The 27,120-nt window shown below is 47.2% G+C and overlaps 2 protein-coding genes across 2 annotated transcripts in view; one reads left to right on the forward strand and one right to left on the reverse strand.

Moving 5' to 3' along the window:
• Positions 1 to 26,022, reverse strand: npas1 (neuronal PAS domain protein 1). The gene is made up of 11 exons (XM_067245723.1): positions 25,928 to 26,022; positions 24,303 to 24,541; positions 9,119 to 9,186; positions 7,695 to 7,784; positions 4,219 to 4,393; positions 3,603 to 3,715; positions 3,293 to 3,489; positions 3,038 to 3,144; positions 2,325 to 2,472; positions 1,113 to 1,239; positions 1 to 1,020 (listed from the first exon to the last, which is right to left on the reverse strand). The coding sequence occupies exons 1-11, from the start codon at positions 26,020 to 26,022 to the stop codon at positions 1 to 3; spliced, it is 2,379 nt and encodes a 792-aa protein (XP_067101824.1).
• Positions 1 to 27,120, forward strand: part of fxyd6 (FXYD domain containing ion transport regulator 6) — a 234,223-nt gene that overhangs the window by 186,292 nt on the left and 20,811 nt on the right. The gene's annotated exons all lie outside the window — the stretch shown is intronic.

A 27,120-nucleotide genomic window follows, 5' to 3' on the forward strand; every position in this document is an offset into this window, starting at 1 on the left:
TCAGTCATCCTCCGGCCCGGCGGCCCCCCTCAGTCCGTTCATGCAGAACTGCAGTCCAGAGGGGAAGGGGGGGTCGGAGGCGGAGAGGCCGCCGAAGGGGGGGAGGCCGGCCAGCCTCTGGAGGTGGGGGAAAAAGGCTGGCGGGGGACCCTTGTGGTGGCCATCCCCGTGGCCATGGTGGGAGGGGGGCAGCTCAGGGGGGGCGTAGCGGATGGTGCTGGGAGCATACAGGCTTTGGGGGCCCTGTGGCCCGAGAGCCAGTGGATGGAAGAGAACACGCCCGGCTGCACTCCCCGCAGCCAATCGCTGCAGCAGCTCAAAGTCAGGCCCCACCCCTCCCCGCCCCCCGAGCATGCCCCCCCTGTCCTCGCGGGGCAAGGGCGAGGAGTTGGACATAGGGGGGGAGAGAGTGGGTGAGGGAGGAGTGAAGAGACCTTTGGGCGGAGCTTCGCAGGAGGAGGAGGAGTCAGGAAGGGGGGTGGGTGGGCTGTCTCCACTCAGGCTGCCCGAGGGAGTGTGTGTGTGCGAGGGCGGTGGCTGGGTGTGTGTGTGTGTCCAGCGCCCGCCCGCGTTCCGGCTCTCCTGTTCAGTTTTGATGCTGGGGGGCCGGGAGGATGGGGGCGAGCCGGCCACGTTCTTCAGGTGCTGGATCACAGCCCGGCCGTTCTGCACCCTGGCCCCCACCCTCTCCCCCTGCCTGCCGTGGTCCCCTCCCCTCTTCCCTCCCCCTCCTCCCCCCTCCTCCCTCTTCATCCTCTCGCCGCCGTCTGCCCCCCCCTGGTCCCACCCCCTCTCCTCTTCTTCCTCCTCCCCCTCGCTCTCGCTTCCCAGGTCAGACGACGCGCTCTCCTCCGGGGGGTGGAACTCCTCCAGGCGCCGGCGTGTTTCCGGGGGCGCGCCGTCCGGGTGGGACCGCAGGCCACGCTTCCTCCTCTCCTCTGATTGGACGGTGGAGGAAGGGGCGTAGACTTCTCTGCCTTTCGAATGGGAGTCGCTCTTGTTCACTGAGTTTTTGATGGGCTGGGGGACTGCAAAAGAGGGTAAAGAGAGAAGAGGTCACAAAAGTTTACAGGATTGTGTGTTTGTGTGTGTGTGTGTGTGTGTGTGTGTGCGTGTGTGTGCGTACCTCGGGCCTGAGGTGACACGTCAGAGGGGGAGGAGCTGGCTCGTAGTCGCTCCGCCCTCAGAGTCTCTGGCAGCTGCAGCAGGTCCAGAGGGGTGTCTGGGAGCTCTGTACGACTGGGGGAGGGAACAAGAAGAGAGGGTGAGGGAGAGGAAGGAGAGAGGGTGAGAGAGAGAGAGAGAGAGAGAGAGAGAGAGAGAGAGAGAGAGAGAGAGAGAGAGAGAGAGAGAGAGAGAGAGAGAGAGAGAGGAAGGAGAGAGGGAAGAAGAGAACACAGAGAGAGGGAGAGAGAAGGAACTTCCAATGTCATCATCGTCGCCACACCCTTCCCTGTTTCAGCCATTGCACATTCAGTCCAATTGCACCCCCTCTCCCAAATCCAAAAATGCCCCTAACCACTAAATACATTTACACACTTCACAATCTTCACAAAACGCACACACATACTGTACCCCCCCCCCCTCCCCCCCACACACACACCCCTCCACCAGGGAGCCCTCCTCCATACAGAGTTAACCTCAGCTGAGGTGTCTGGTGCAGAGTCTAACAAGCTACAGTAATTACAGCACTAATTAACTAAAACACCATTCAGACTGAAATTCTGACATCCATTTGTTGTAATTATAAAGAGCCGGTCCTATTAGCATCGCAATTCAAACTGCTACTCTGGTTTTGTCTGACTCCTCTACGACTTGTCTGTGTGTGTTTGTGTGGTCTATGTGTGTGCGTGTGTTTGTGGTGTGTGAGTGAGTGGAGGTGTGGTCTGTGTGTGTATGTGTGTCTGTGTGTGCAGTGTAACAGTGAGACAAGGGATTTAGTTTGATGTTGTGTTATGCTCTTTGTTATTGCGTAGGTGTTGGAGTGAACAAGGCATTGAAGTGGATATTAAAGAACAAAAATATCCATTTTAACAGCAAGAACATAAAGAACAAAAGATTAGAACAGGTCTGTAACTCTGATTAAACTCTGGAGCTAAACTATAACTGAAATTACTACTGTAATGATATAATTACAAATGACAAAGGATTGTCATAATGACAGTTTATTAAATATGTGTAAATGAATGTGCTTCTAGCTCTATTCTAATCCTCTTCCAGTTTATAACAATATATTTGTTATTAAAGTGTGTGTGTGTTGGGGGGTGTCTGAATTTGTGTCTGAGCATGTGTGTGTGTGTGTATGTGTTTTTCAAGGGGCCTACCTGATGATGTAGTTCACCCAGATCACGTTACGTTCATGGGGGGCCTTGTGGTTGATGGAGACGGTGGCACAGGACTGGATCCACAGGTAGCCCCCCCTCCTCTGCAGCCAGCGGTAGTATCCTGTCACCACCTGGCCCTTCCTCAACACTGGGGCGAGAGACAAATAGAACAGACAGAGAGAGAGAAGGAACAAGAGAGAGAGAGAGAACAGACAGAGAGAGAGAGAGAGAGAGAGAGAGAGAGAGAGAGAGAGAGAGAGAGAGAGAGAGAGAGAGAGAGAGAGAGAGAGAGAGAGAGAGAGAGAGAGAGAGAAGTCAGATGAGATTGTAAACTCGAAGTCAATTTCCTAACAGGCACCAGAGGGCGCCACTGAAACCAGGCCCCACATTCACCCAGCATCTCAGTACCGGTTCAGAACCAGCTTCCAGCCAGATCGAGATGGAACCACTGGCTCTAGATCAGCACAGTAAGCTGATAGTCATCAAACAGTCCTCCAACTCAGTATTCTGACTGTGCTCTGACAGTGATAGAACAGTTCCACAGTTACAGGTTTTTAAACAGTATTCTAAGGATGCAGACTTTGGCAAAATTCTAACAGTATTTTAACAGTACTCCAAGAGTACTCTAGTGGTAATCTAGTAGTAAGATAGCATAGTAGCATATGAGCATAGTACATAGTCAATTTCTCTAGCAGTACTCTAATGGTTCTCACAGTCTTCGTGGCTCAGGCGGAGGTTCTCCAGGTCTTCTACATGGATGAAGTGGTAGCAGGTGTGGCCCACCACCTCTGCTGGGGTCAGGTCCATGTACTCCGAGATCCTACACACACACACACATATTCACACATACACACACACACACACATTCACACATAGACACATTCACACATACACATTAGACATATTCAGCCTCCTTGGGTTACATCTATCATTTCAACACACAAACACACGCACGCTCACAGTCCTACCTGTTCTCACAGTATGTGACCTGCAGATCCATGTTGACACGGAACACGAACATGTTGCTCTCCATGCGGACCTCGTTTAGGGTGGAAGGAGGGAGGGTGTGAGCCAACGCCACCAAGCCCATTGGTCGACGCACCGGTCGCCCCGAGCCAGGCACCAGGGCTGGCCGACAGCGGATTCTTCCAGTCACGTGAATCACCTGACAGGAAAATATTTGATTTTGACCAATCACAACCATCTATGCCAAGTTCAACTCTCAACTGGAATCCTTGAATTTGCTTGAATTGTGAAACTTGCGTGTATGTGTGTCACCTTGTAACCAGAAGATTTGATGTGGAGGCCTCTCTTGGTGAGTGTGGACTTCATCCTGATAAAGAAGCCCCTGTCTGGAGCCTCATCCCTGGGGGAGTGGGGGCTGGAGGGGGCTGGGGGGCGGAGACACCAAGAGACACTGAAGACGAGGGGCTGGAGTGTGCGTGGGTGTTAATGTGTGTGTGTGTGTTTGTTTGTCTGTGTGTATTTGTGTGTCAAATCAAAACAAATGTATTTGTATAGCCCTTTTTACATGCAAGCATGTCACAGAGGGCTTCACATACGCCCCTAGAACTGCCCCTCAACCGACCTAAACCCTCAAGGAGTGTGTGTGCTTTGTTTGCACTTTAATGTCCATCTTCGCCTTGTATCAAAACAAACTCACACACACATAGACACACGCTCACAGACACACACACATAGACACACGCTCACAGACACACACACATAGACACACGCTCACAGACACACACACATAGACACACGCTCACAGACACACACACATAGACACACGCTCACAGACACACACACATAGACACACGCTCACAGACACACACACATAGACACACGGTCACAGACACACACTCACAGACCCACGCTGCGCTCCCAGACGTACCGGGCTCTGGCGTGCCCGCCAGCGACGGCGTGGAGGCGGAGCTGGAGGCGCTCTCGGGCCCTGTGTGGCAGCCTGCCTCCGCCCGCAGGTGGGGTTGGATGCCCAGCCGCTCGGCCATCTCAACATGGTCGGCAGGGTGGATGTAGTCAAACACACTGCTGCCTGTCAACTCCACCTAACCAGGAGGGAGAGGGAGGGCAGAGAGGGAGGGAGGGAGAGTAAAAGGGTGGTAAAGGACAGAGACGCAGGGTGAGAGGTAAAAGGAGAGGGGAATTAAAAGAGGAAGATATAGAGGTTAGAGAGAGGGGAGAAAGGGAGGGAGAGATAAAAAAGAGAGGGAGAGAGAGAGGGGAGAAGGGACAGAGAGAGGGGAGAAGGGAGAGAGAGACACACACAGAATGATCATCTGAGGGTTATTGCCTTTCTTGTGTCTCCTCTTGGTCTTTAAAGTCAAGGAGATGTACTCTCCTCAGCACTCTCCTTCCTCTCAACCTCTGTTCATTTACAGCCCTCCCTCCCCCACCTCCACCACCCCAGGATGGAGGCCAGTACCGCTACAGTCCAGTGGTGCTATCAGCTGCCCCAGTCCCCAGCCCCCCAATCTCCCAGCCCCCCAGCCCCCAGCCCCCAGCCCCCCAGGCACCCAGGCCCCCCAACCCTCCAGTAGACCCCTGTCTGTCTGACTGATTGTCTGACTGCTTGTCTGTCTGCCTATCTGTCTGTCTTTCTGTCTGTCTGCCAGTCTCCCCCCTGTTTTACCGCCTGCTGCAGCAGCCTCCCTGGTCTGTAGGACAGAGACATTTATTAGGGGATTAGATCCATTTACTGGAGCTATATGGGATCTTCAGCAGCATGTCTTCAAGGACATCACTGCTGGAGAGAAGCTAACTGCAGAGAGGGAGGGAGGGATGGGGAGACAGAGAGAGAGGGGGATGAAAAGAGAGGAAAGGAGGGAGGGAGGGATAGAAAAATAAATTGAGAGAGAGAGCGATGGAGATGTAGATAAAAAGAAAAGGAGACGGAGGAAAAGAGTTAGAATAAATGAGAGAGGGGGGAGAAGGAGAGGGAGGGATAGAAATAAAGAAAGAAAGGGGAAGGCGAACAGAAAAAGGTATGGAATGTGAGGAAGAGAGGAGGTGTTTGTGTGCCCGCGCGTGTGTGTGTGTGTCTTTTAGGTGCCTGTTTGTGTGTGATTGTTTGTGCATCTGTGACAGTGTGAGCGAGTGTGCACAGGTTGTTGTGAATGTGTTGAATGAATGTGTGTGTGTGTGTGTGTGGTGGACCACTGCCCGGACGCCTCATACATATTAAAGCTCTTGCTATTATTTATATCATGTCTCTCCTTTCCTCTCGCTCCCCCTCGCTAACCCCCACCCCTCACACACACACACACAGCCCCACTCTCCTCTCCTCCACTGACTGATGGGGGGCGTGTGGGGGGGTAGGTGGGGGCAGAAGGGGTCTGCATACTAACCAGTCCCAGATCAATTCCCCCACTCTTCCTCCTCACTCTATCTCCCCCTCTCTCTTCCTCTCCTCCCACGTCCTTTTCCCTCCATCCCTCTCCTCCATCTATGCTTCCATCCCTTCCTTCCTCCTCCGTTCTTGTTTTCTCTTCCTTTCCTCTTTCCTTCCTTTGTCCTTTCCCCTCCCTCCGTCCCTCCCCCTCTCCTCCCCCTTCTCCCCTGCTGCGTACACAGGTATGGGGAGGTCCAGGGTTCATCTCCCGTCTGTCAGGCCTGCTCACCTGTGTGGGGGGGTTACCCTCCAGGGAGGCTGTAGTGAAGGCGGCAGGCTCTGCCCTTGGTCAAGGTACCTGACCTGGACTAAGCCGGCTAAGCAAGCCCCCTGTCTGGGGCAGGCCCAGGGGAGAAGCCAGGGTAGAGAGGTCATGGGGGAAACAGACAGACCCACAGGAACAACCAGTCCTCCACAGCCACAACCACCAGTTACTCCTCCCTCCACCCCCCTCTTTCTCTCGCTCTCTCTCTTTTTTTCTCTCCTCCCATATGCCCATCCCAGCTGCAAGACCAGGTCTGGATGATTAGGCGGGTGTCTGGGTAGATGTTCTGTGTGTGTGCATGTTCTGTGTGAACCATCTGGTCCTTCACAGCTAACAAACCAGGTTCTCATTTCAGACACTAACAACCTCTCTCTCCCAGGACAGCACGTATGGATCACCTGTTTACAACAGCAGAATTACTCTCTCCTCTCTCTGACTCTCCCTCTCTCTCTCTCTCTCTCTCTCTCTCTCTCTCTCTCTCTCTCTTCTCTCTCATATCTCCTTCTGTTGTCTTTCTCTCATTCTTTCTCATGCTCTTACATCACTCTCTCTCTTACTTTCATGTTCTTTCTCTTTATCAATCCATCTTTCTCTTCTTCTTTCTCCTTCACTCTACCTTTCTCTCACTTCCTCTTTTTCTTTTTCACTCATTCACCATTTGGTGTATTTGTCATTGCGAAGACAATGCATACACGCACACATGCACGCACACATGCACACACACATGCACACACACACACACACACACACAAACCTTTTTCTCAAGGAGGGTTTAATACATTCTGCAAAAGACCCTTGACCACACCAAATCTCCCCTTCAAAAAAACAATCAATTACTCTGCTATTGTAATGTCCTCCCTCTTTCCTTCCTTCCTCCCTCCCTCTCTCTCTCCCTCCCCCTCTCTCAGGCTGTACCCTATCCTTTATCCCTCCCGACATTTCTCTCTTATCACTCCTCTCCCCCTCCCTCCCTCCCTCCCTCCCTCCCTCCCCACGCTCTTTCTTTCTCTTTCTGTCTATATCAGTCCCTCCCAAGCCCCTTGGTGTACTCCTCTCCTCCCCCCCACGATCAATCTGGCTTTTAAGGAGCCGATCGATTCGTTCCCCCAGACGGGCTGGGCGCGCCAGGGCGACACTTTGATTGCTGGGCCAGTAATTACTATTATTATTTATGCATCTGGGCGAAATGGCAGGACTTAACATTCCCACTACAAGGGGCCAGTGGCAATCACCAGAGGTGAGCACCTGAGAGGTAGGGAGGGGAGGAGGGGAGGAGGAGAGAGGGAAGGAGGGGAGGTGGAGAGAGTGGAGGGGAGATAGGGGGAGATGGGGGGAGATAGGGGAGGGGGGAAGGGGGAGAGAGGGGAGGTAGGGAGGTAGGGAGGGAGGGAGGAAGGGAATGAGGAAGTAGAACAAGGGAGAGAGAAATGGGGGGATGGAGATAAAGCGAGCAAGAGAGAGAGAGATGGAAAGGGATAGTATCACCCCTGAGAGATACCGTGAGGGATTGGCAAAGGAGCACAGTCAAACATATTCGGATCCTCTGGGGAAGGGACATCAAAGCATAAAAGCGCATGTGTGTGTGAGAGCAGGTGTGTGTGTGTGAGAGCAGGTGTATGTGTGCATGTATGTGTGAGTGTGTGTCTGCGCGTGTGTGTATTTGTGTGTGTGACTTTGTGTGTGTGTGTCTTACCTGTGAGAGTCCTAGGTAGATGGAGACTGTCTCTGAGATGTAGAGGAAACGTCCCTCCTGACTGACGACGAACACGAAACCGTCCAGGGACTGTGTGACACACAAACACACACACACACACACACACACACACATGAATACACATACATGCGCGCACACACAAGCAGACACATGGGCAAACACACATACCGTACACGTACAGACCCACACCATAGCACATGCACACACAAGCACAGAAACACACACACACAGAGGCAAACAGCAAGAGAAAAACAAGACAGACAAATTAGAGCAATTAGTGCGTATCGAGCAGATTACAATGAACAGTCACTGGAGAGCTCTCAGCTTCTCACCTCTCTGTCTGTCGCTGTGGGACAGATTACATCTAAACACACACACATGTACAATTACATACACACACACACACACACACAGAAAAACCCCAATCACAGAAACACACATGTGCACTCACAGGTACACACACACACCTACACACAAACTCAGAAGCCTCCCAGGTTAGCTACATACCAGCATGCCTGACAGAGTCAACTTGCATGACTACCCATACAGCCCAGAGCTGTTCACATCTTTACCAATAAACACTTTATTATGGTCTGTCTACTGAGAACAGACACACACACATTTCTTCTGCTTTTCTCTCTGTCTGTGTCCGTCTCTCTCTCTCTGTCTCTCTTTCTGCCACAGTTTCCCTCTCTGCTTTCACAGGGACCTCTTATGCTGAACAATGATTGCTATTTTGTCTGGCAACACTTAAAGTGGCGGTAATTTATGCAACTGACACAACCGGTATGCAAATGAGAGTGTCCCGGGCGTGCGGTGGCGTGCGAGCGCAGCAAAAGGGAGGGGCTCTGAATGAGGGGGACATAAAGTGCAATTATCAGCCTATTACTGGCGAAGGGCAATGGGGGGCGGCAGTGGGAGGCGAATCAAACAGCCCTCAAAAGCGCGCTTGTTTGATTCCTGTCAAAGGAAATCTGTCTGGTTGGAGAAGAGAAGAGATGGTTTCATCCAGCAGACACACGTTACTTGAATGTACCTGAACGTTTGTCTTTAATGTGTGTTAGATATGTCTCTCTATTGGCATTCTAAGACTGAGTTGTGTTTTATTTTAGTGGGAGGTGTGAATCAAGTGCACCCCCACGGTGTATGGAGATTCTACTTAGTTTTTACACCTCTGACCTGACTCTTATTTGACCTCACTCCTTTCCCTCTGTAATATCTCTCTCTTCATCATCTGCGTAAACACGTCACAGGCGTGTTTACTTGGAACAGGTGTGTGTGTGTTGGCATGTAACAGGCGTGTGTGCGTTTACCTGGAACAGGTGTGTTTACTTGGAACAGGTGTGTGTGTGTTTGCATGTAACAGGTGTATGTTTACCTGTAACAGGTGTGTGCATGTTTACCTGTAAAAGGTGTGCTCCCAGGTGCAGTTCAAACATGTCAGTAGTCAGAGAATGGGAGGAGCGTCGGACTGCAGGGAGACACAAGTACACCCATCATCAACATGAGATACAGATACACGCATCATCAACATGAGACACAGATACACGCCTCATCAACATGAGACACAGATATACGCATCATCAACATGAGACGCGGATACACACGGATGGAGAAGCTACTTTAAATGCATCTCTAACAAATGCTATCAGAGATGGTCAAAGTGTAGCTGTTTACTGAAGCAATTACTCTCCAAGCTGAAAAGGAGGATGAGGGAGGGTTGGAGGGAGGGAGGGAGGGGGGATGATTGTTATGGATAGAAACAGAGTGAAAGAAAGAAAGGAGAGAGGAGAGAAGAGAGAGGGAGAACGTCTCCTTTAGTCTATCAGAGAGAGATATGGCCCACATCCCTGGCAGGAGGGCTGAATGTACAAATCACATTCATCCACTAGCTGTTTTATTTGTGAGCTAAGGTGTGAGTGTGTGTGTGTGTGTGTGTGTGTGTGTGTGTGTGTGTGTGCATGTGGATATCTATGTCTGTGTGTTGCTGTGAGTCAGAATGAAATCAATACACGTTATGACAGGAAAATGAAAGTAGTGTTCTGGGGTTACTACTGAACATGGGGGAAGACACACACACACGCACACTCTCTCTCTCTCTCTCTCTCTCTCTCTCTCTCTCTCTCTCTCTCTCTCTCTCTCTCTCTCTCTCTCTCTCCCTCTCTTTCACACACACACACCGCACACACATACAACACACGCACATACACTAACACACACACAGTCAAACACACACGTTTACATTCAAAGAGACCAACACAACCTCACAAACATAAATACAGCGCTGCTGGACAAAGCCACAGTGGCATTGTGTGATTGGGGTCCCCCTGTGAGGAAGCAGCAGAATATTAATGAGACGGGCCCATTCAGGCTGTGAAAGGGGGTCTGGGTCCCGCTGGAGGGGGAGGGGACCTCGGCCCTCTCTCTGCCTGCTTGACAGCCCCGGAGCTGGGATGCAGAGGACCAGGACCCCTGGGCGTCTGGGACCAACCCCCATCACCATCCCTCTGATACAAAACCCGTACATACACATGGAGACACATGAAGAGGCGCACACACACACACACACACACACACACACACACACACCCTTGCGGAGCTCCAGGGAGAATGGGCTGGTGATCTGTAGTGATGAGTGGTGCCCGGGGGGGGAGGGGTGAAGCAGACCTAAGATGTTGTCACACTGGGCCAGTAAGCCTGACAGATGAGTCTACACACACACACACACACGCACACAAGAGTTCCTGTGTTTGTAATACTATACTTGTGAGGACCACAACCTGACAACAGACCTTTAAAGTGAGGACATTTTTCTTTGTGAGGACATTTTGGCTGGTCCTCACAACCAAATCGCTTCAAACTCTTACACAGACCCCCTATGACCATAGGCATCCATCTCTGCAAATTTCACCAAAAGTCCTCACCTATGTGGTAGTCCGTCAAAAACTGTGTTTTGGCTCTATGCTCTAGTGCACCCCTGTAGGCCAGGCTTGGTGTTGCATTCGGATTTTCCCATTGAGTTGCACACCTTTTTTGATTGGTTTCTGAATCAGGGCTATTTTTCTGATTGGCTAGAATTTTTTTACCACGTGACCAAGGGAGAGGAAGGATGTGGCCACCTGCTTTTGCTTCATTTGGGAACCCAAATGCAATACATAGACCTGGATTAACTTGTATATCAGTTACTAAATGTCTCACATATTATATTTGAGCTTGGGGAAAAAAGTAAAAGGGCTGCTAGTTCAATGTTTATTACAATCTAGGCCAAACATAAAGTTTATAAAATCAATGGCGATTTTGGCTTTACATTTTTGAAAAACATTTTTAAGTCCTCATTTTGGGACCAATAATAATCCTCATTTTGGGGCCAATTAAGATTTCTAAATTTGCGAAAATGATTCGGCTTTAGTTTCATTATGATGTGCATCAGGTCAAATAATTCAATGTGTGCGCACATTTGCATTGCCCCTCTTTGTAAGTTTCGCCTTTTCCCACACCATTTGATGGATTATAAGATTGCTGCAACTATTGCCCACATTTCTGTCTGTCAATCTCTCCGCGAAGCACGAAGCGCAGTTGGGAGAGTGGCAGTTTGAAAACGACGCCCCACCCCCTCTGCCATGCACTGCACTCGCGATCTGACTTATTGACAGACATATCATGCTCACTCTGATTGTTTTACATATGTTGATGAATTCTATACGTACATATTAAGGAAAAGGTTTTGAAATTGATATTCAGCCAAACTTTGCATTGCATAGTCTATGCAATTATGTCATTGTATTTGGTATAGATTAATTAATTGCACACTTTGAATAGTCTCCTAACATAAACATTTGTGTGCCAGTCATAAAATATGGGAGACATAAGGCTGCATAATGTGTGGCCTTGGGAGAGTGGTTGTGAAGTGGCAGTTTAAAAACGATACATTTAGTCAATTAGCAGACGCTCTTATCCAGATACCCCTCCCCCACCCCCACTGCTCTGCACTCACTGAATGCGATCTGAAATCTTGACAGAGACTTATTAAGTTTACTCGGATTTTTTTACATTATGTAAATAAATTCTATATAGGATTTTTTTTAATAAATAATACTACTTTTAGCTTGTTCATGAGATTTTCCAGACTTATGATGAAACTTTTTATCTGATATTCAGCCAAACTTTGCATTGCATAGTCTATGAAATTATGTAATTGCATGAAATCTATTTGGTATGGATTAATTAATTAATTGCCCACTTTGAATAGTCTCGTAACATAAACAGATAAACAGTTGTGTTTGTGTGCAAGTCATAAAAGCTGGGAGACATAAGGCTGCATATTGTGTTGCTTTTGGAGAGTGGTTGTGAAGTGACAGTTTGAAAACGATACATTTAGTCAATTAGCAGACGCTCGTATCCTGATACCCCTCCCCCACCCCCACTGCTCTGCACTCACTGACTGCGATCCGAAATCTTGACAGAGATTTATTAAGATTACTCAGATTTTTTTTAAATTCTATTTAGGATTTTTTTTTTTTATAATACTACTTTTAGCTTGTTCGTGAGATTTTCCAGACTTCTGACAAAACTTTTAATCTGATATTCAGCCACACTTTGCATTGCATAGTCTATGCAATGATTTAATTGCGTGCAATGTATTTGGTATAGATTAATTAACCACTTTGAATATTCTCCTAACATAATCAGATACACATTTGTGACAGTCATTAAAGTTGGGAGACCTAAGGATGCATATTGTGTTGCCTTAGGAGAGGTTGGTAAGTGGCAGTTTCATACATTTGATTTGGCTTCCAGCACAGCACAACTCACTCACCCCTCCCCCACTAGGTTCTGAGTGGCAAAGCTTATGACAGGTGGTCAGTGGTGTGTGTAAGTCAGAGGACTCAAATCAGAGAGGGCAATTTAGGCAGGAAAACTGTTTTAAGGATTGTTGATGGAAAACGCGTTTTGGTCACTTTAAGATATATTATTATTTTGTTTTAATTACTTTATAGTTAAGTGAATCAGCCCATGCAACACACTAAGATTGTAATAGTCAGTTACTTGTGGTCCTGTGCTCTCCTGGTCAAACCTGTGTGCCCGGTTTGGGAGTAGCAGATAGTGATCCATTGTTGTTTTGATGGAGGTCCACACCAGCAGTCAGCCACACAGGCCAGAACAAAACCACGCAGGGCAGTACAGTCAGCCACACAGGCCAGAACAGAACCACACAGGCCAGAACAGAACCACACAGGCCAGAACAGAACCACACAGGCCAGAACAGAACCACGCAGGGCAGTACAGAACCACACAGGCCAGAACAGAACCACACAGGGCAGTACAGTCAGCCACACAGGCCAGAACCAAACCACACAGGCCTGTACAGTCAGCCACACAGGCCAGGACAGAACCACATAGGCCAGCATAGAACCACACAGGCAGTGCCGGTCCTAGCACTATTGGCGCCCTATAGGCAAGATTTATCACCAGGTGTGTAGGTCCTCGAGGGTAGGCACATTGCAGCCGATCACCTTTTCAGCAGCTCGGTTGATACGCTGCAGTCTGCTCTTGTCATTCCTGCGGAAGCTGAAGAAATTCAACCTGCCAAAGACAATGATGGTGCACTTCTACACAGCCATCATTGAGTCCATCCTCACCTCCTCCATCACCGTCTGGTACGCTGCTGCCACTGCCAAGGACAAGAGCAGACTGCAGCGTATCATCCGCACTGCTGAGAAGGTGATCGGCTGCAATCTGCCCACCCTCGAGGACCTTCACACCTCGAGGACATGACAGATCTCTTATTGTTCTATCAAGTGCGGAAGCCTGACCGTCATTGTACTAGCTATACAAGGCTTGCTGTCCCCTCACCTCCCAGGTCAGATATGACCACCTGACTGCTCTGGACTCTTGATTACCTGAATGTCTGACTACATAACTGCTTGTCTGATTGCTCCCTCAGCCACATAATACCTGTGATTTATTCCTTGAATGAAGACAGGTGTTTAAGGATATTGTATTACACCAAATTCCTTATCTACTGTATGTACAGTATTTTATTTTCTAGCTAACATTTCTCTTGACTAATGGACATTTTACATGGTCAGTTTCATATAATATGTAACTACAAATGGTATTTGAGAAGCACACCAACATAAGCACAAAAAGGCAGTTGAGAACCACTCATTAATCCACTACCAATCACCTGATATTGGCAAGCAAATCGAAATAACGTTCTCAAATCTGATGTGCTATTAAATATTTATAACATTTTATCAGAACATGTATTCATCTTTAAGACATTTAGTTATGGGTAACCGTTCTACTCGGGCACGAACACATGTCCACGTACATTTATGCATCTAGATATTTAAATAAGCAGTGTTTGTCAACGTGTTTCTGGATCAACATGGATACTTTCCATTGGCGACTGCATCAACTTCGTTTGCATCACGCTAAATGTGAAATAAGTTTCCAAAATTACAAGTACATGAACCGTACTACGGATCAAGAATCTACACAGAAATTACTAAAAAAGGTAAGCACGTTTTTTTTAAATTTATTTATTGTATACAAATATTAGCAACTACAATTGGCCTCGTGAATATGCAGTAGAACAATCCATAAAATCGTCATAACAGCGGAGCTTCTGCCATTCAGACTCAAGCTCCGATCCCGGTAAGTTAGAGTAGGCTGATGCTTGATAAAAAGTTGATTGCTTGTAAAAAAATGATTAAATTCGATGGCGTGTGATTAAAATCCACATTTACCAAAGATTATTCCAATGGATGAAAAAATTTAACTTTCCAAAGATGCATATTAGCAAAGTATTTAGGAGAAAAGATCAAACAGCGATGACGCACGTGGAGTTTTCCGTAAAACCAATGCTAGCAGTCACGCTAATAATATTGTAGTATTTGGTTTGGTTCAATGTATAGCAACAAATGCTGAGTGTATAAATGATGATATTTACATTTATTTATATAATTTGTCTAAAATGCATCCTTTATGCGTCGTGATTCGAGCTTTAGTAAAGGCCGCACATGACGCACGTTAGGCCATTTTGATAGCCACTCGGTGATTAGGCTACATTGGATCATTTAACGTTATCCAGAGAGTGTGTACCGTAAACTCGTTTTAAAATTGATCCATTTGCTATTTCAGATGCTACGTATTTAGTTAAACTCTTCATTTCGTTTTGAATAGGTCATGGAGTCAAGGAAAACCCGAGAAAAGGTAACCATTGTTTTTCTGTAGGCTAGATATTTTAGATCCACACAAAACCTCCATTATATCCCTCTCAATCGCTACATAAATCTAACTCAGTCAAGTTGAGAGAAAGTAGATAGGGGAAAGCATGCACCTGCCAAGTGACAAGAGGTTAACTGTAATGCAGTCATTTAATATACCAATATAATAACAGATATTGTGCTGTGTGTATGTATATATATATATAACATAATTTTTTGTTTTTATTTTTTAAAGGACCCTAAGTATGTAGAGAGTAATACGGAATGCAGTGCCTCAGAATATTTGCCGGAGGAAAGCACTTCGGAGGACTCATGTGCATCCCCTTTAAAAAAGCTTGCCAGCGCCTCAAAGCAGCCAGCCAGCGCCTCAAAGCAGCCAGCCAGCGCCTCAAAGCAGCCAGCCAGCGCCTCAAAGCAGCCAGCCAGCGCCTCAAAGAAGCCAGCCAGCGCCTCAAAGAAGCCAGCCTGCGCCTCAAAGAAGCCAGCCAGCGCCGTAAAGCAGCCAGCCAGCGCCGTAAAGCAGCCAGCCGCCACCTCAAAGCAGCCAGAGGGAAGCCTGTCTGAGGCCCCACTAAAATCAGCTCCAGTCACTCCCATGGAACTCTGTGACATGGGAGTGACTGTGGATAATGGTGAGTCATTATTATATGTTAAGAAGTGCAGTAAAGAGGGGGGAAGAAGAAAATGGGACAAAAAACATTACTGTATCTACTGCTTTAAGCCTCAAAGCAAAATAGCAAGACACCTTGAAAGGAAACACAATAAGGAACTAGAAGTAAGTCGCGCAATCTGTTTCTCAAAGGGCTCCAAACAACGTCTACTTTTGCTTGAAAAAATCAGAAACAAAGGTGACTATCACCACAATGTAGAAGTACTAAAACGATGTGATGGAGAGCTTGTAACATGGAGGCAGCCCACACATGATGTATCACCAAGCAAGTACCTGCCATGCAAATACTGTTTAGCTTTATTTGTTAAAAATGACCTTTGGAAGCACCAGAAAAAATGTAAATTAAGACCAGAAGCAAAGTCTTCCAAAAGGGAGAGAGTACAAGCTTCAGCAACCTGCCTCATTCCAAACGGAAGTCATGCTTCCGAAGAAAGCAGAAGGGTTACAGACAAAATGCGAATTGATTTGGTCTCTATGGAGTTGAAGTCGGACCCCTTGATCTGTACATATGCAGAACTCATGTATGACACGCACGAGGAAAGTCAACTTGGATACTGTGCTCAAAAAATGAGGGAGTTGGGTAGATTCATCCTTGCTGTCAAAAGAATAGATCCAAGTGTCAAAACTCTAAGGGAGGTCTGTGTTCCAGCTAGATTCAAGTTGGCTGTATCAGCAGCCCTAAACGTTTGTGGATATTTAAAACAAAAGAGGAGTTTCAATATTCCATCACTGGCCTGCAAGCTGGGATATTCGTTGAAGAGGGTGGCTGAAATAATAGTGGGTGAAAGTGTGCAGCAGGAAGATTCTGCGTCTGAAAAGGATGCAGCAAACTTCATCAAGTTGATCGAAACTTACTGGAGTGTGTATGTCTCCAAACGTGCCAGGACTAACCTAGAAGAGAAGAAATGGAACAAAGATGACATGATTCCGCTGACAGAAGATGTAGTCCTACTCCAAAAACACCTCAAGGCTTTGGAAGACAAATCAAAAGAACAACTGGCTGAGGCACCTAGTCCAACAGCCTGGAAGGTTCTTTGTGAGAGTCTGCTTGCACAGGTTATACTCTTCAATCGGAGACGTGAAGGGGAGGCATCAAAGTTACTGATGCAGACCTATCAGAACAGAAACAGGGCTCCACTTAATGCTGATGTCTACCAGAGCCTCTCAAAGTTAGAGCAAGAACTAAGTGAACAGTTCACACGGCTAGAGATAAGGGGGAAAAGAGGTCGCAAAGTACCTGTCCTCCTCACCAAAAGAGTGACTGCATCACTTGACTTACTTATCAAGTATCGATCTGACGTTGGTGTGCCAGAAGACAACCCTTATGTGTTTGCCAGAGTCGAGGCGCAGACTCCTATCAGAGGCGCAGACTGCCTGCGCAAGTTTGCAGATGCTTGCAAAGCGGCTCACCCAGAGAGACTCAGGTCCACCAAACTGAGAAAACATGTTGCTACACTTTGCCAGATTATGAATTTAAAAGACAATGAAATGGACCAGGTTGCAAAGTTCATGGGCCATGACATACGTGTCCATCGAGAGTACTACCGCATGACCGAAAACACTCTTCAACTTGCCAAAATGAGCAGAGTTCTGATGGCCATTGAGCAGGGGACACACACATACAAGGGGAAATCTCTTGATGAAATCTCTGTCAACACAACTGGTGTGTAAACTTGATATATTCCCTTATACTAATTAATTAATTAATTGGTTTACTAAACAAATTACATTTTTCAGACACAGAAAGCAGGGTTCTTCAGAGACGAGAAGATGCCACAGACAGTATTCCAGACAATGACGAGAAAGGTAAGCCATGATCCTCTGAGGCTACAAGGTTAACCAACCTGTAACTACAGATGTTGGAGCATAACACATTGGCTTGTGGGATTGTATGCAGTCAAAATTGGGAGGATGAAAGTGTCATAACTTATATCATATCTTGCTTGTTTCACAGTTCTTACCATCAGCTCCTCCCCCACCTGGGATTTTGATGCAGATGATGAGACTGGTATGCCATTATACATATTTGTTGGAAATCTTGGCACATTGACCATCAAATTTGTTTAGATGGCTGTTTATATTGTTTGATTAAAACATTAGTTTGTGTGCTTAAATGTTTCAGACACAGAGAGTAAGCTGATTCCAAAGACTGCCGTTCCACCAAAGAAACGACCCAGAACTTCCTCCACTGTTGCAAATGAAGATCCCGGTAAGTTTGAGGCGATTTCAAGACATCCATAGTGAGAGTTGTAAAGGCGCTAAGCACACCATTAAACAGTTAAATAATTGTGTGCTTGAATGTTTTTCAGAAACAGAGAGTAAGCTGATTCCAGAGTGTGCTGTCCCACCAAAGAAACGACCCAGAACTTCCTCCACTGTTGCAAATGAAGAGCCCGGTAAGTTTGAGGCAATTTCGAGACATCCATAGTGAGAGTTGTAAAGGCGCTAAGCACTCCATTAAACAGTTACATAATTTACTTTGTATTCATTTTTGTTGTCCCTTCTGTAGTAGCTGTGAAAGGTCAAAAGATGCCCTGGAGACCAGAAGAAAGGGATGCAGTTTTTCAGCACTTGGGGAAATACATAACTTTACAAAGAGTACCAGGGAAGACTGAGTGCATGGCATGCCTCAATAAAGAGCCTACCCTCCACAGAAGATCTTGGAAAGATGTAAAAAATTACCTTCACAATTCTATTCAAAGCATCAAGAAAAAAATGGCTCGTGATGAAGCAGGATTAAAAGACAAGAAATAAGATGGAGTTAATGGATGAGGGTGGTTAGTTAGATCAGTGGTTCCCAACCCTGGTCCTCAGGGCACCCCTGTCCTGCATGTTTTAGATGTTTCCCTGCACCAACACACCTGATTAAAATGAATGGTCAAAAGCAGGCTTCTGCAGAGCTGGATAACAACCCATTCATTTGAATTAGGTGTGTTGGAGCAGGGAAACATCTAAAGCATGCAGGACAGGGGTGCCCTGAGGACCAGGGTTGGGAACCACTAAGTTAAATGTTTAGTTTAAGCTAAAAATGTTAGTTAGGGGCTAAAGAGGGGTTAGTAAGGGGATGGGGAGCATTGGGGTCCTCATTGTTTTGTTTTAAATGTTGACTACTGATCCAACTACGTTTGCTCATTAAATGTCATGATGCCCCCCTTGTTCATCCAAGCTTTGGACATACAGGTATGACATAAGTTGGAGTTCTAATAAAGATACAGTTTGTCAACTGAAACCCTCACCTTTCTAATATATTTTATACATATTGACAAGGACAGCCAGGAAAGACTGAACACGTGGCATGCCTTAAGATTCCTTGGGATCTCTGAACTGTCTGATTTCAAGTGTGTTGGAGGTCAAAGAAGGTGTTGACCAGCACTGACCAGTTGGTAAAGTCCATTATCCACAGAGCATGTCGGTCATCTAGGTGGAAGCTGGTGGTGAGTTTTCCAGCAAGAATGTTTGCTGGGACGGTTAGGGTGTTTCAATGCCTAGAATTTTCATACAGCAGGCAGGCTGTAGTGCTGGGGGGTCTGGATGCATATGTATGCTTAATACTTGGCAATACTAGTCTATCTTTAACTACTGTGTTTGCACCAACATCACCACAAACCATACTTGATTTACCTAAAATAGTACCTCATTCGGGACAGGTGGAGCAATGCTCCCCACTAGAATAAACCAGGTTTACAAAATAATGTCAAAACATGTAGGATACTATAAGCTAAATAACTAGATCCCTTGTGCTAGCCAACTCGTCAGGTGTTATGAATAGCGTACTGTAGATTTGTTTTTGTTGCGGTTTAGCCCTCTGCAAGATGTAAACAGCGAGGTATGAAATACATTTGCCAACATAAGTAGATAAATACATTTGCATTCTACGTTGTTGAAATAATATTTGTACGCGTACGTGACCTAGGTTAAATAATTTCATGTCAAAATTGCAGAACCACACAGGCCAGCATAGAACCACACAGGCAGTGCCGGTCCTAGCACATTTGGCGCCCTATAGGCAAGATTTATCACCAGGTGTGTAGGTCCTCGAGGGTAGGCACATTGCAGCCGATCACCTTCTCAGCAGCTCGGTTGATACGCTGCAGTCTGCTCTTGTCATTCCTGCGGCAGCTGAAGAAATTCAACCTGCCAAAGACAATGATGGTGCACTTCTACACAGCCATCATTGAGTCCAGCCTCACCTCCTCCATCACCGTCTGGTACGCTGCTGCCAAGAACAAGAGCAGACTGCAGCGTATCATCCGCACTGCTGAGAAGGTGATCGGCTGCAATCTGCCCACCCTCGAGGACCTTCACACCTCGAGGACATGACAGATCTCTTATTGTTCTATCAAGTGCGGAAGCCTGACCGTCATTGTACTAGCTATACAAGGCTTGCTGTCCCCTCACCTCCCAGGTCAGATATGACCACCTGACTGCTCTGGACTCTTGATTACCTGAATGTCTGACTACCTAACTGCCTGTCTGATTGCTCCCTCAGTCACCTAATATCTGTGACGTATTAATTGAATGAAGACAGGTGTTTTAAGGATATTGTATTACACCAAACTCCTTATCTACTGTATTTACTGTATCCTCTTTTCTATCTAACATTTCTCTTGACTAATGGACATCGGATTCATTTTATATGTAACTGCAAATGGTAATTGGGAAACACACCAACATACACACAAAAAGGCAGTTGAGAACCACTCATTTATCCACTAACAATTTTTATCTTTTATCAATCTTTATATAACTACTGTGTTTGTCTGCACCAACAGCACCAAATATAATTTATTGTATGTGAAAACGTAGGCAACTTGGAAATAAACCGGTTTCTGATTCTGATTATAATGAATTATTTTGGGTTATCAACCCCTCTGCTAATTTACTAATATGGCCAACATTTTTATAGTTTATGGATTTCATTCATACTTCATTGATTGGTCGTGGCCAGGATTGCTGTAAGCTAAATAATTAACCAGTTTCCTTGTGCTAGCTAACTCGTTGTTAACTGACGTCAGGAGATATGAATACTGTAGATCTTTTTTTTTTATACCGGTTTAACGCTCTAAAAGACTGCAAGATCTTAAAGAAGATTGCCAACATGTGTCTGCCGTATTGGTAAGTCAATATATTTTTTAGCAGGTATCAGTTATTTTGTGAGTGACTTTACTGTATTAACCTGCCTAATTACACAGGTAGTTAAATAGATTTGCATTCGGCGTTGTTTAAATAATCTTTGTGCTTGTGTGCGTACGTGACCTAAATAATTTCATGCGAAAATTGCTAACGCATCTGTAATAGTTCGGTAGTTAAAATACATAATCAAAATAAGTCCATTAAAACCCATACACCACAATCTGCTTTTACATTAAATCGTTTAATTTAAACTCGTGCAAATTGGTTTGTCGACAACTAAAGTGAAAGCCATAGTCAGTATATGAGCGGCATATACCAAAAATGGCGATCCGGTGGTGGACAAAAGAAAAGTCATGTGATCTAAAATCTACCTAGTAACAGAGTAGTAACCAGTGGTCCTCACACCGGCGGGTCTGTGCACATATTTTTTCTTACGAGTGTATGGTGATTTTGAGGTGACTTCTGGCCTCGTGAGAGCCACCTAGTGCTAAAATATATTTTTTCAGGCTCCCTGCTCCTCCAGATAGGGTGGCCCTCACTTCGTGGGGTCTGAGTCAAGGTCCTCACATGGGTACAATAACCAGTATGTGTGTGTGTGTGTGTGTGTGTGTGTGTGTGTGTGTGTGTGTGTGTGTGTGTGTGTGTGTGTGTGTGTGTGTTTAGTAGTGTGTCTGTGTGGGTTTCTGTTTTAGAAGTGTAGAGTGTAATGTGTAGAGTGTGCATGTGTGAATGTAAGTGTGTTTTAGTAGTGAGTGTGTGTGTGTGTGTGTGTGTGTGTGTGTGTGTGTGTGTGTGTGTGTGTGTGTGTGTGTGTGTGTGTGTGTGTGTGTGAATGTTAGTGTGTTTTAGTAGTTAGTTGTTTTTGTGTGTGTGTGTGTGTGTGTACAAAGCTTCCTGTCCCATTCCTAAGCTGTGCTTGTGGTCTCACTGTGGAGATGTGAGAGGAGAGGAAACAGTCATCACAGCGTGGTAGGGCTACTAGGGCTCACCAACTTCTGACACAGTTAGGTAGACATTTCACTGCATCATTTCTTAAACGTCATTTTGTCTTTTGCACCCCAACCCCCTCATCCTCCCCCTGTCTCTCCCCCTCCTCCCCCCGCCCTGCCCCATCTCCCCCGCGTTTCTCCCCCTCCTCCCCAATCTTTCCTCCCTCCTGTCTCTCCCCCTCCTCCCCCCGCTCTCCTTTCCTACCCTGGTGACCTTTTAACCAAGTTAGCGTTACCATGGAAACCATGTAGATAGTAACACAGGTGGGGGCGGTCTCTCTCGTTCTCTCCTCTCATTCTTACATTCTTTCTATTTCCCTCTCTTCATTTCCCCTCAGCCCCTGCATGTCCTCCCATCTCCCTCCACTCCCCTCCCTCTCTTTGTCTCCCACATCCAGAATCCCTGTTTGATCACCTGAATAGTAGTTTATGCCACTTTTGGTTGTGTTTGTAAGTGTACATATGTGGACTGTGTGTATGTCTCTGTGTGTGTCAGAGTGTGCATGTGTGTGTGTGTGTGTGTGGCGGGGTGTGGCGTGTGGCGTATGTGTTTTTACATTTCTAGCAACAGACTGGGTCTGAGTTGATAGACAGGGAGAAAGACAGAGAGAGAGAGAGAGAGAGAGAGAGAGAGAGAGAGAGAGAGAGAGAGAGAGAGAGAGAGGGAGAGAGAGAGAGGGAGAGAGAGATACAGAGAGAGACAGACAGGGAGAACGACTCTAATCACAATGTCCTTCTCTACCATAATTATCCCCCCACCCCTCCCTCCATCCCCCCTCCCTCACTCCATCTCCATTGCTCCCTCACTCAGTTCGCGGTCGAACATAATTTTACTGCAATTAACTTCCCTTAAAAGCCCTCGTCGCCTTAAACGCAGGGAATTAGGGGAGAGAGGCAGGGAGGGAGGGAGAAAGGGAGATAGAGGTGAGGTGAGGACTGGGGCAGAAACGAGGAGGAGGAGGAGGAGGAGGAGGAGGAGGAGGAGGAGGAGGAGGAGGAGGAGGAGGAGGAGGAGGAGGAAGGAGGAGGAGGAAGAATAAAGTCAATTCTAGATGAGCCCCTCAGATTTGCAGGCCCATCTGTGAATGATGCTCTGGAGAACATCATTCTCATTCTCCCATCTCCACCACAACTTCTGACACACACAAACACACACACACAGACACACACACACACACAGACACACATACAACCAGTACACCAACATCACCAGTCCCAGTCATCTGCCCTCACATATTTTCCTTGCTCTTTTTTCTTCTCCTTCACCCCTCCTTTCCCTCTCTCCTTCTCTCCACCCTTATCCTTTTCTGTCACACACTCTTTTGCTCTTCACCTCTCTCTCTCTCTCTCTCTCTCTCTCTCTCTCTCTCTCTCTCTCTCTCTCTGTCTCTCTCTCCTCCCTCTCTTCCTCTTTCTGTGTGAAGGTCATGCCATTGATTTTCCTCTGTCTATTCATTTTTCAAGACTGACTTTGAAACGTGGGAAACAGACCAAAGCGACCCCCCTCCCCCCTTACCTCCCCACACCCCCTTACCTCACTCCTTTCCTAGGCACGGGCTGATGGAAGGATGGATGGAAGATGGAGATATGGAGAGAGGGAGGAAGGGATGAAGGAGAGATGGAGATGCTGGTTGTGGTGTGTTCCTGGTCACAGTAAACCTGACCCTCCCTGTACAGAAATGCATATACTCAAATACGCTAAAACACTCCCACTCACACAAACACTTGCCTGACCATCGACACACCCACATACACACACAATGTACAGTACAGCTACTCACCCACTTATGTCTGGTCCTCCTCTCTCTCTCTCTCTCTCTCTCTCTCTCTCTCTCTCTCTCTCTCTCTCTCTCTCTCTCTCTCTCTCGCTCTCTCTCTCACACACACACACACACACACACACATACACCTACAGTAATGGTAGCCGAGTAGTGTCTCCTCTAATAACAGTAATTAGACAACTCATAATTACACTCTCTCCTCGTTTCACACAGTTCATTTATATAATTTCAAATCACACCAATAATATTGTATCCTTCCCCTCTCTCTCCGTCTCTCTCTCTCTCTCCTCTCTGTCTCTCTCTCTCTCCTCTCTGTCTCTTTCTTTCTCTTTCTTTCTTTCTTTCTTTCTTTCTTTCTCTCTCTCTTTTTCTCTCTCTCTCTCTCTCTCTCTCTCTCTCTCTCTCTCTGTCTCTCTCTCTCTCCTCTCTGTCTCTCTCTCTCTCCTCTTTGTCTCTCTCTTTCTTTCTACTTTCATTCTTTCTTTCTCTCTCTCTGTCTCTCTCTCTCTCTCTCTCTGTCTCTCTGTCTCTCTCTTTCTATACTCATGTGTGATGTAGGGAACTCTTATCCGTAAGCCCGACATATGTGTGTGGGAGTGTGTGTGTACGTGTGTCTACCTTTGAGAGTGTGCACCTGTGTGTGTGTGTGCGTGTGCGTGTGTACACAGATGTGACAGCACCATTGTCTGCTCTGGTCCCAGTGTTCCAGCTCCAGGGTGATCAGCCCTGCTGAGAGTCTGAGGGTGGATGATCAAAGCCCACAGTCTGACCTCTCATCTCACCTTTGCCGCAGTTGCTCTCCCCCTCCAGCAGGGGGCTCCAGGGGGGGTCCCCCTGGCTGGCGAAGGTCCTCATGGTCAGGTAGCTGATGGTGAGGCGGATGACAGAGGCCTTGTCCAGCTGGCTGGTGATGGCGCCGGGCAGGGGCAGCATCTTGGCCAGCTCGAAGAACTCAAAGTTCTCCTTGCCCCTCCGGGAGCGAGCAGCGTTACGAGACTTCTCCTTACGGAGGTTCTGGAGGCTGGGGGGGGGGAGGGAAGGAAAGGAAGGAGGGAGAAGAAGGAGGGAGAAGTGAAGGAGGGGGAAGAAGGGAGAGAAAAGAGAGCAGTGAGGGAAAGGAGTTGACTGTTGACACATCCAGGATGAACATCAATCAGGTGAATTATGACAACAGCTTCATGATGACACCCGCAATCCTGGAGAAACAATCTCCGTTCCGATCTACTCCCTCTATTCTACTCTACACTCTACTCTCAGCTCTCTCTCCACTCTCTCACACACACACAAATGCATATACACACACACATGCATACACTCACACACATTCACACACATGCAGTTATGCACACACACCTGTACAAGCCATGCTTGCTGTACAGGTTGTGATTCAGGGATCAATGGGGAGGGGCCTAGAGACCAGGGGGGGGGGGGGGGTGAGGGATAGGGGGGGGGGGGTGAGGGATAGGGGAGGGGGGTAAGGCCCAGGTAGCCTGTCTTTCTGATTGGGTATCGACTCTCCTCAATGGAGCCTGAGTGGTGGAATTATGTTGTCACGGCGCCTCCACAATTTGTGTCTACACTGGAATAAAGACTGTGTATGTTAGGAAGAGAGATAAAGTGTGTGTGTGTGTGTGGCTGTGTGTGTGTGGGTGTGTGGTAGAATAAACAGACAGCATTTCTCCCCCATGTCTGTGACATCGATTCTCATTGCATGGCCCAAAGACTTCCAGTGGAGAGAGAGTGTGTGTATGCGTGTAGAGAGGAGAGAGAGAGAGAGAGAGAGAGAGAGAGACAGACAGACAGAGAGAGAGAGAGAGAGAGAGAGAGAGAGAGAGAGAGAGAGAGAGAGAGAATGAGAACAAAACAGTCAGTGTGTGTTCTGTCTGTGTGTGTGTGTGAGTGTGTGACCAGGTGTGTGCGACCAAGTGTGTGTGTAACTGTGCCAGATGTGTGTGAGACCAGGTGTGTGAGGAGCGAGGAGAAGGCAGCAGACATTAGGAACATCTCATTACTATAGCAGCTCGACCCTGCTGTCTCCCAGAACAATCGATACACACACATCAATTGTGCTCCGTTTTTATATCCACCCATTAATAATTCCAGCTAGATTGACTTAATTTCTCGCCAGAGACAGCAGGCAGGGTAGCCAGAAGCACCTGCCATGCAGATTAGGTCATTTAACTAAGATGTTTCATACATATAGCTTGGTGGTACCCTAGTTACAGTAAACAAAAGATTAGACATTCAGTGGGATTGTCAGTATTTTAAGACCTGTGTTAGCGTGCATGTCTTTGTGTGTGTATGTGTGTCTTTGAGTGTGGCCATGTGTGTGCCTATACATGTGCTTGTGTGGGCTTGTGTAAATGTGTGTACGTGTGTGTGTGTGTGTGTGTGTGTATATTCTCACCATGGCAGGGTAGGGGGTTTGGCCAGCAAACCCTGCAGGAAGTCCCACTCCACACTCACACACTTCCCTTCACTGACGAATGGCATAGTCGCCATCCTCCAATCACACGGCCAAGCCACCTCTAACGCAGGCTTTGATTGGCCGAAGTTTTGACAGGCTCAGACCCCCTGCAGGAGAGAAGGATGGGTAGGAAACAGAGAGAGAGACAGAGAGAGAGAGAGAGGGAGAGAGAGAAGCAGGAATTAACAGAGCAAAAAGATGGATAAACAGTAATCATGTGATCTCAAGGTCAGGGTGACCCCCAATCATATTTCAAAAAGTTAAAACAAATCTTTATCAAGTAATGTACAAGTAGACACAGTTAACCCTGCCCTCCATGCTGCTTTTCTCCCCTTCTCCTCCTCTACCTTTCCTCTCCTCCCCTCTCTCTCATAGAGAAATGATGTGTTGACATTTAAAGGGCCAGAGTGGCCCTCAGCAGTCTGGTGTTATGCCCTGAGGCCAGTGTTGCCCTCTCCTCTCCTCTCTTCTCCTCTCCTCTCCTCTCCTCTCCTCTCTTCTCCTCTCATCTCATCTCATCTCCTATCCTCCCCTCTCCTCTCCTCTCCTATCCTATCCTATCCTATCCTATCCTCTCCTCCCCTCTCCTCTCCTCTCCTCTCCTCTCCTCTCCTCTCCTCTTCCTCTCTTCTCTTCTCTTCTCTTCTCTTCTCTTCTCTTCTCTTCTCCTCTCCTCTCCTCTCCTCTCCTCTCTTCTCCTCTCCTCTCCTCTGTTCTCCTCTCCTTTCCTCTCCTCTCTTCTCTTCTCCTCTCCTCTCTTCTCTTCTCCTCTCTTCTCCTCTCTTCTCCTCTCCTCTCTTCACCTTTTCCTCTCCTCTCTCCAAACCCAGACCAGAATCTGTTGCGTGGAGCTAGGCTGGACATTACGGCTATCCTCTCCACACACACTGTGCGCACTACCACCGCCACACACACACACATCCTGATTGAGCGACATGGCGACCGTTTTGTCCCGTACCTGTGTGTTTATCTCTTAATTGACCCTATCTGTCCTCCATCTAATCTCCCCCTCCATCTCTCTGCCTCTCTATCTCTCCATCTCCCTCCCTCTATCTCTCCCCCAGTCTGTCTATCTCGGCAGACACACACAGATGGTAATGGACAGGGCCTGGCGAGTAATTATTCAATCTGCC

Source organism: Osmerus mordax, chromosome 11 (genome assembly GCF_038355195.1).
Source record: "Osmerus mordax isolate fOsmMor3 chromosome 11, fOsmMor3.pri, whole genome shotgun sequence".
Taxonomy (NCBI): domain Eukaryota; kingdom Metazoa; phylum Chordata; class Actinopteri; order Osmeriformes; family Osmeridae; genus Osmerus; species Osmerus mordax.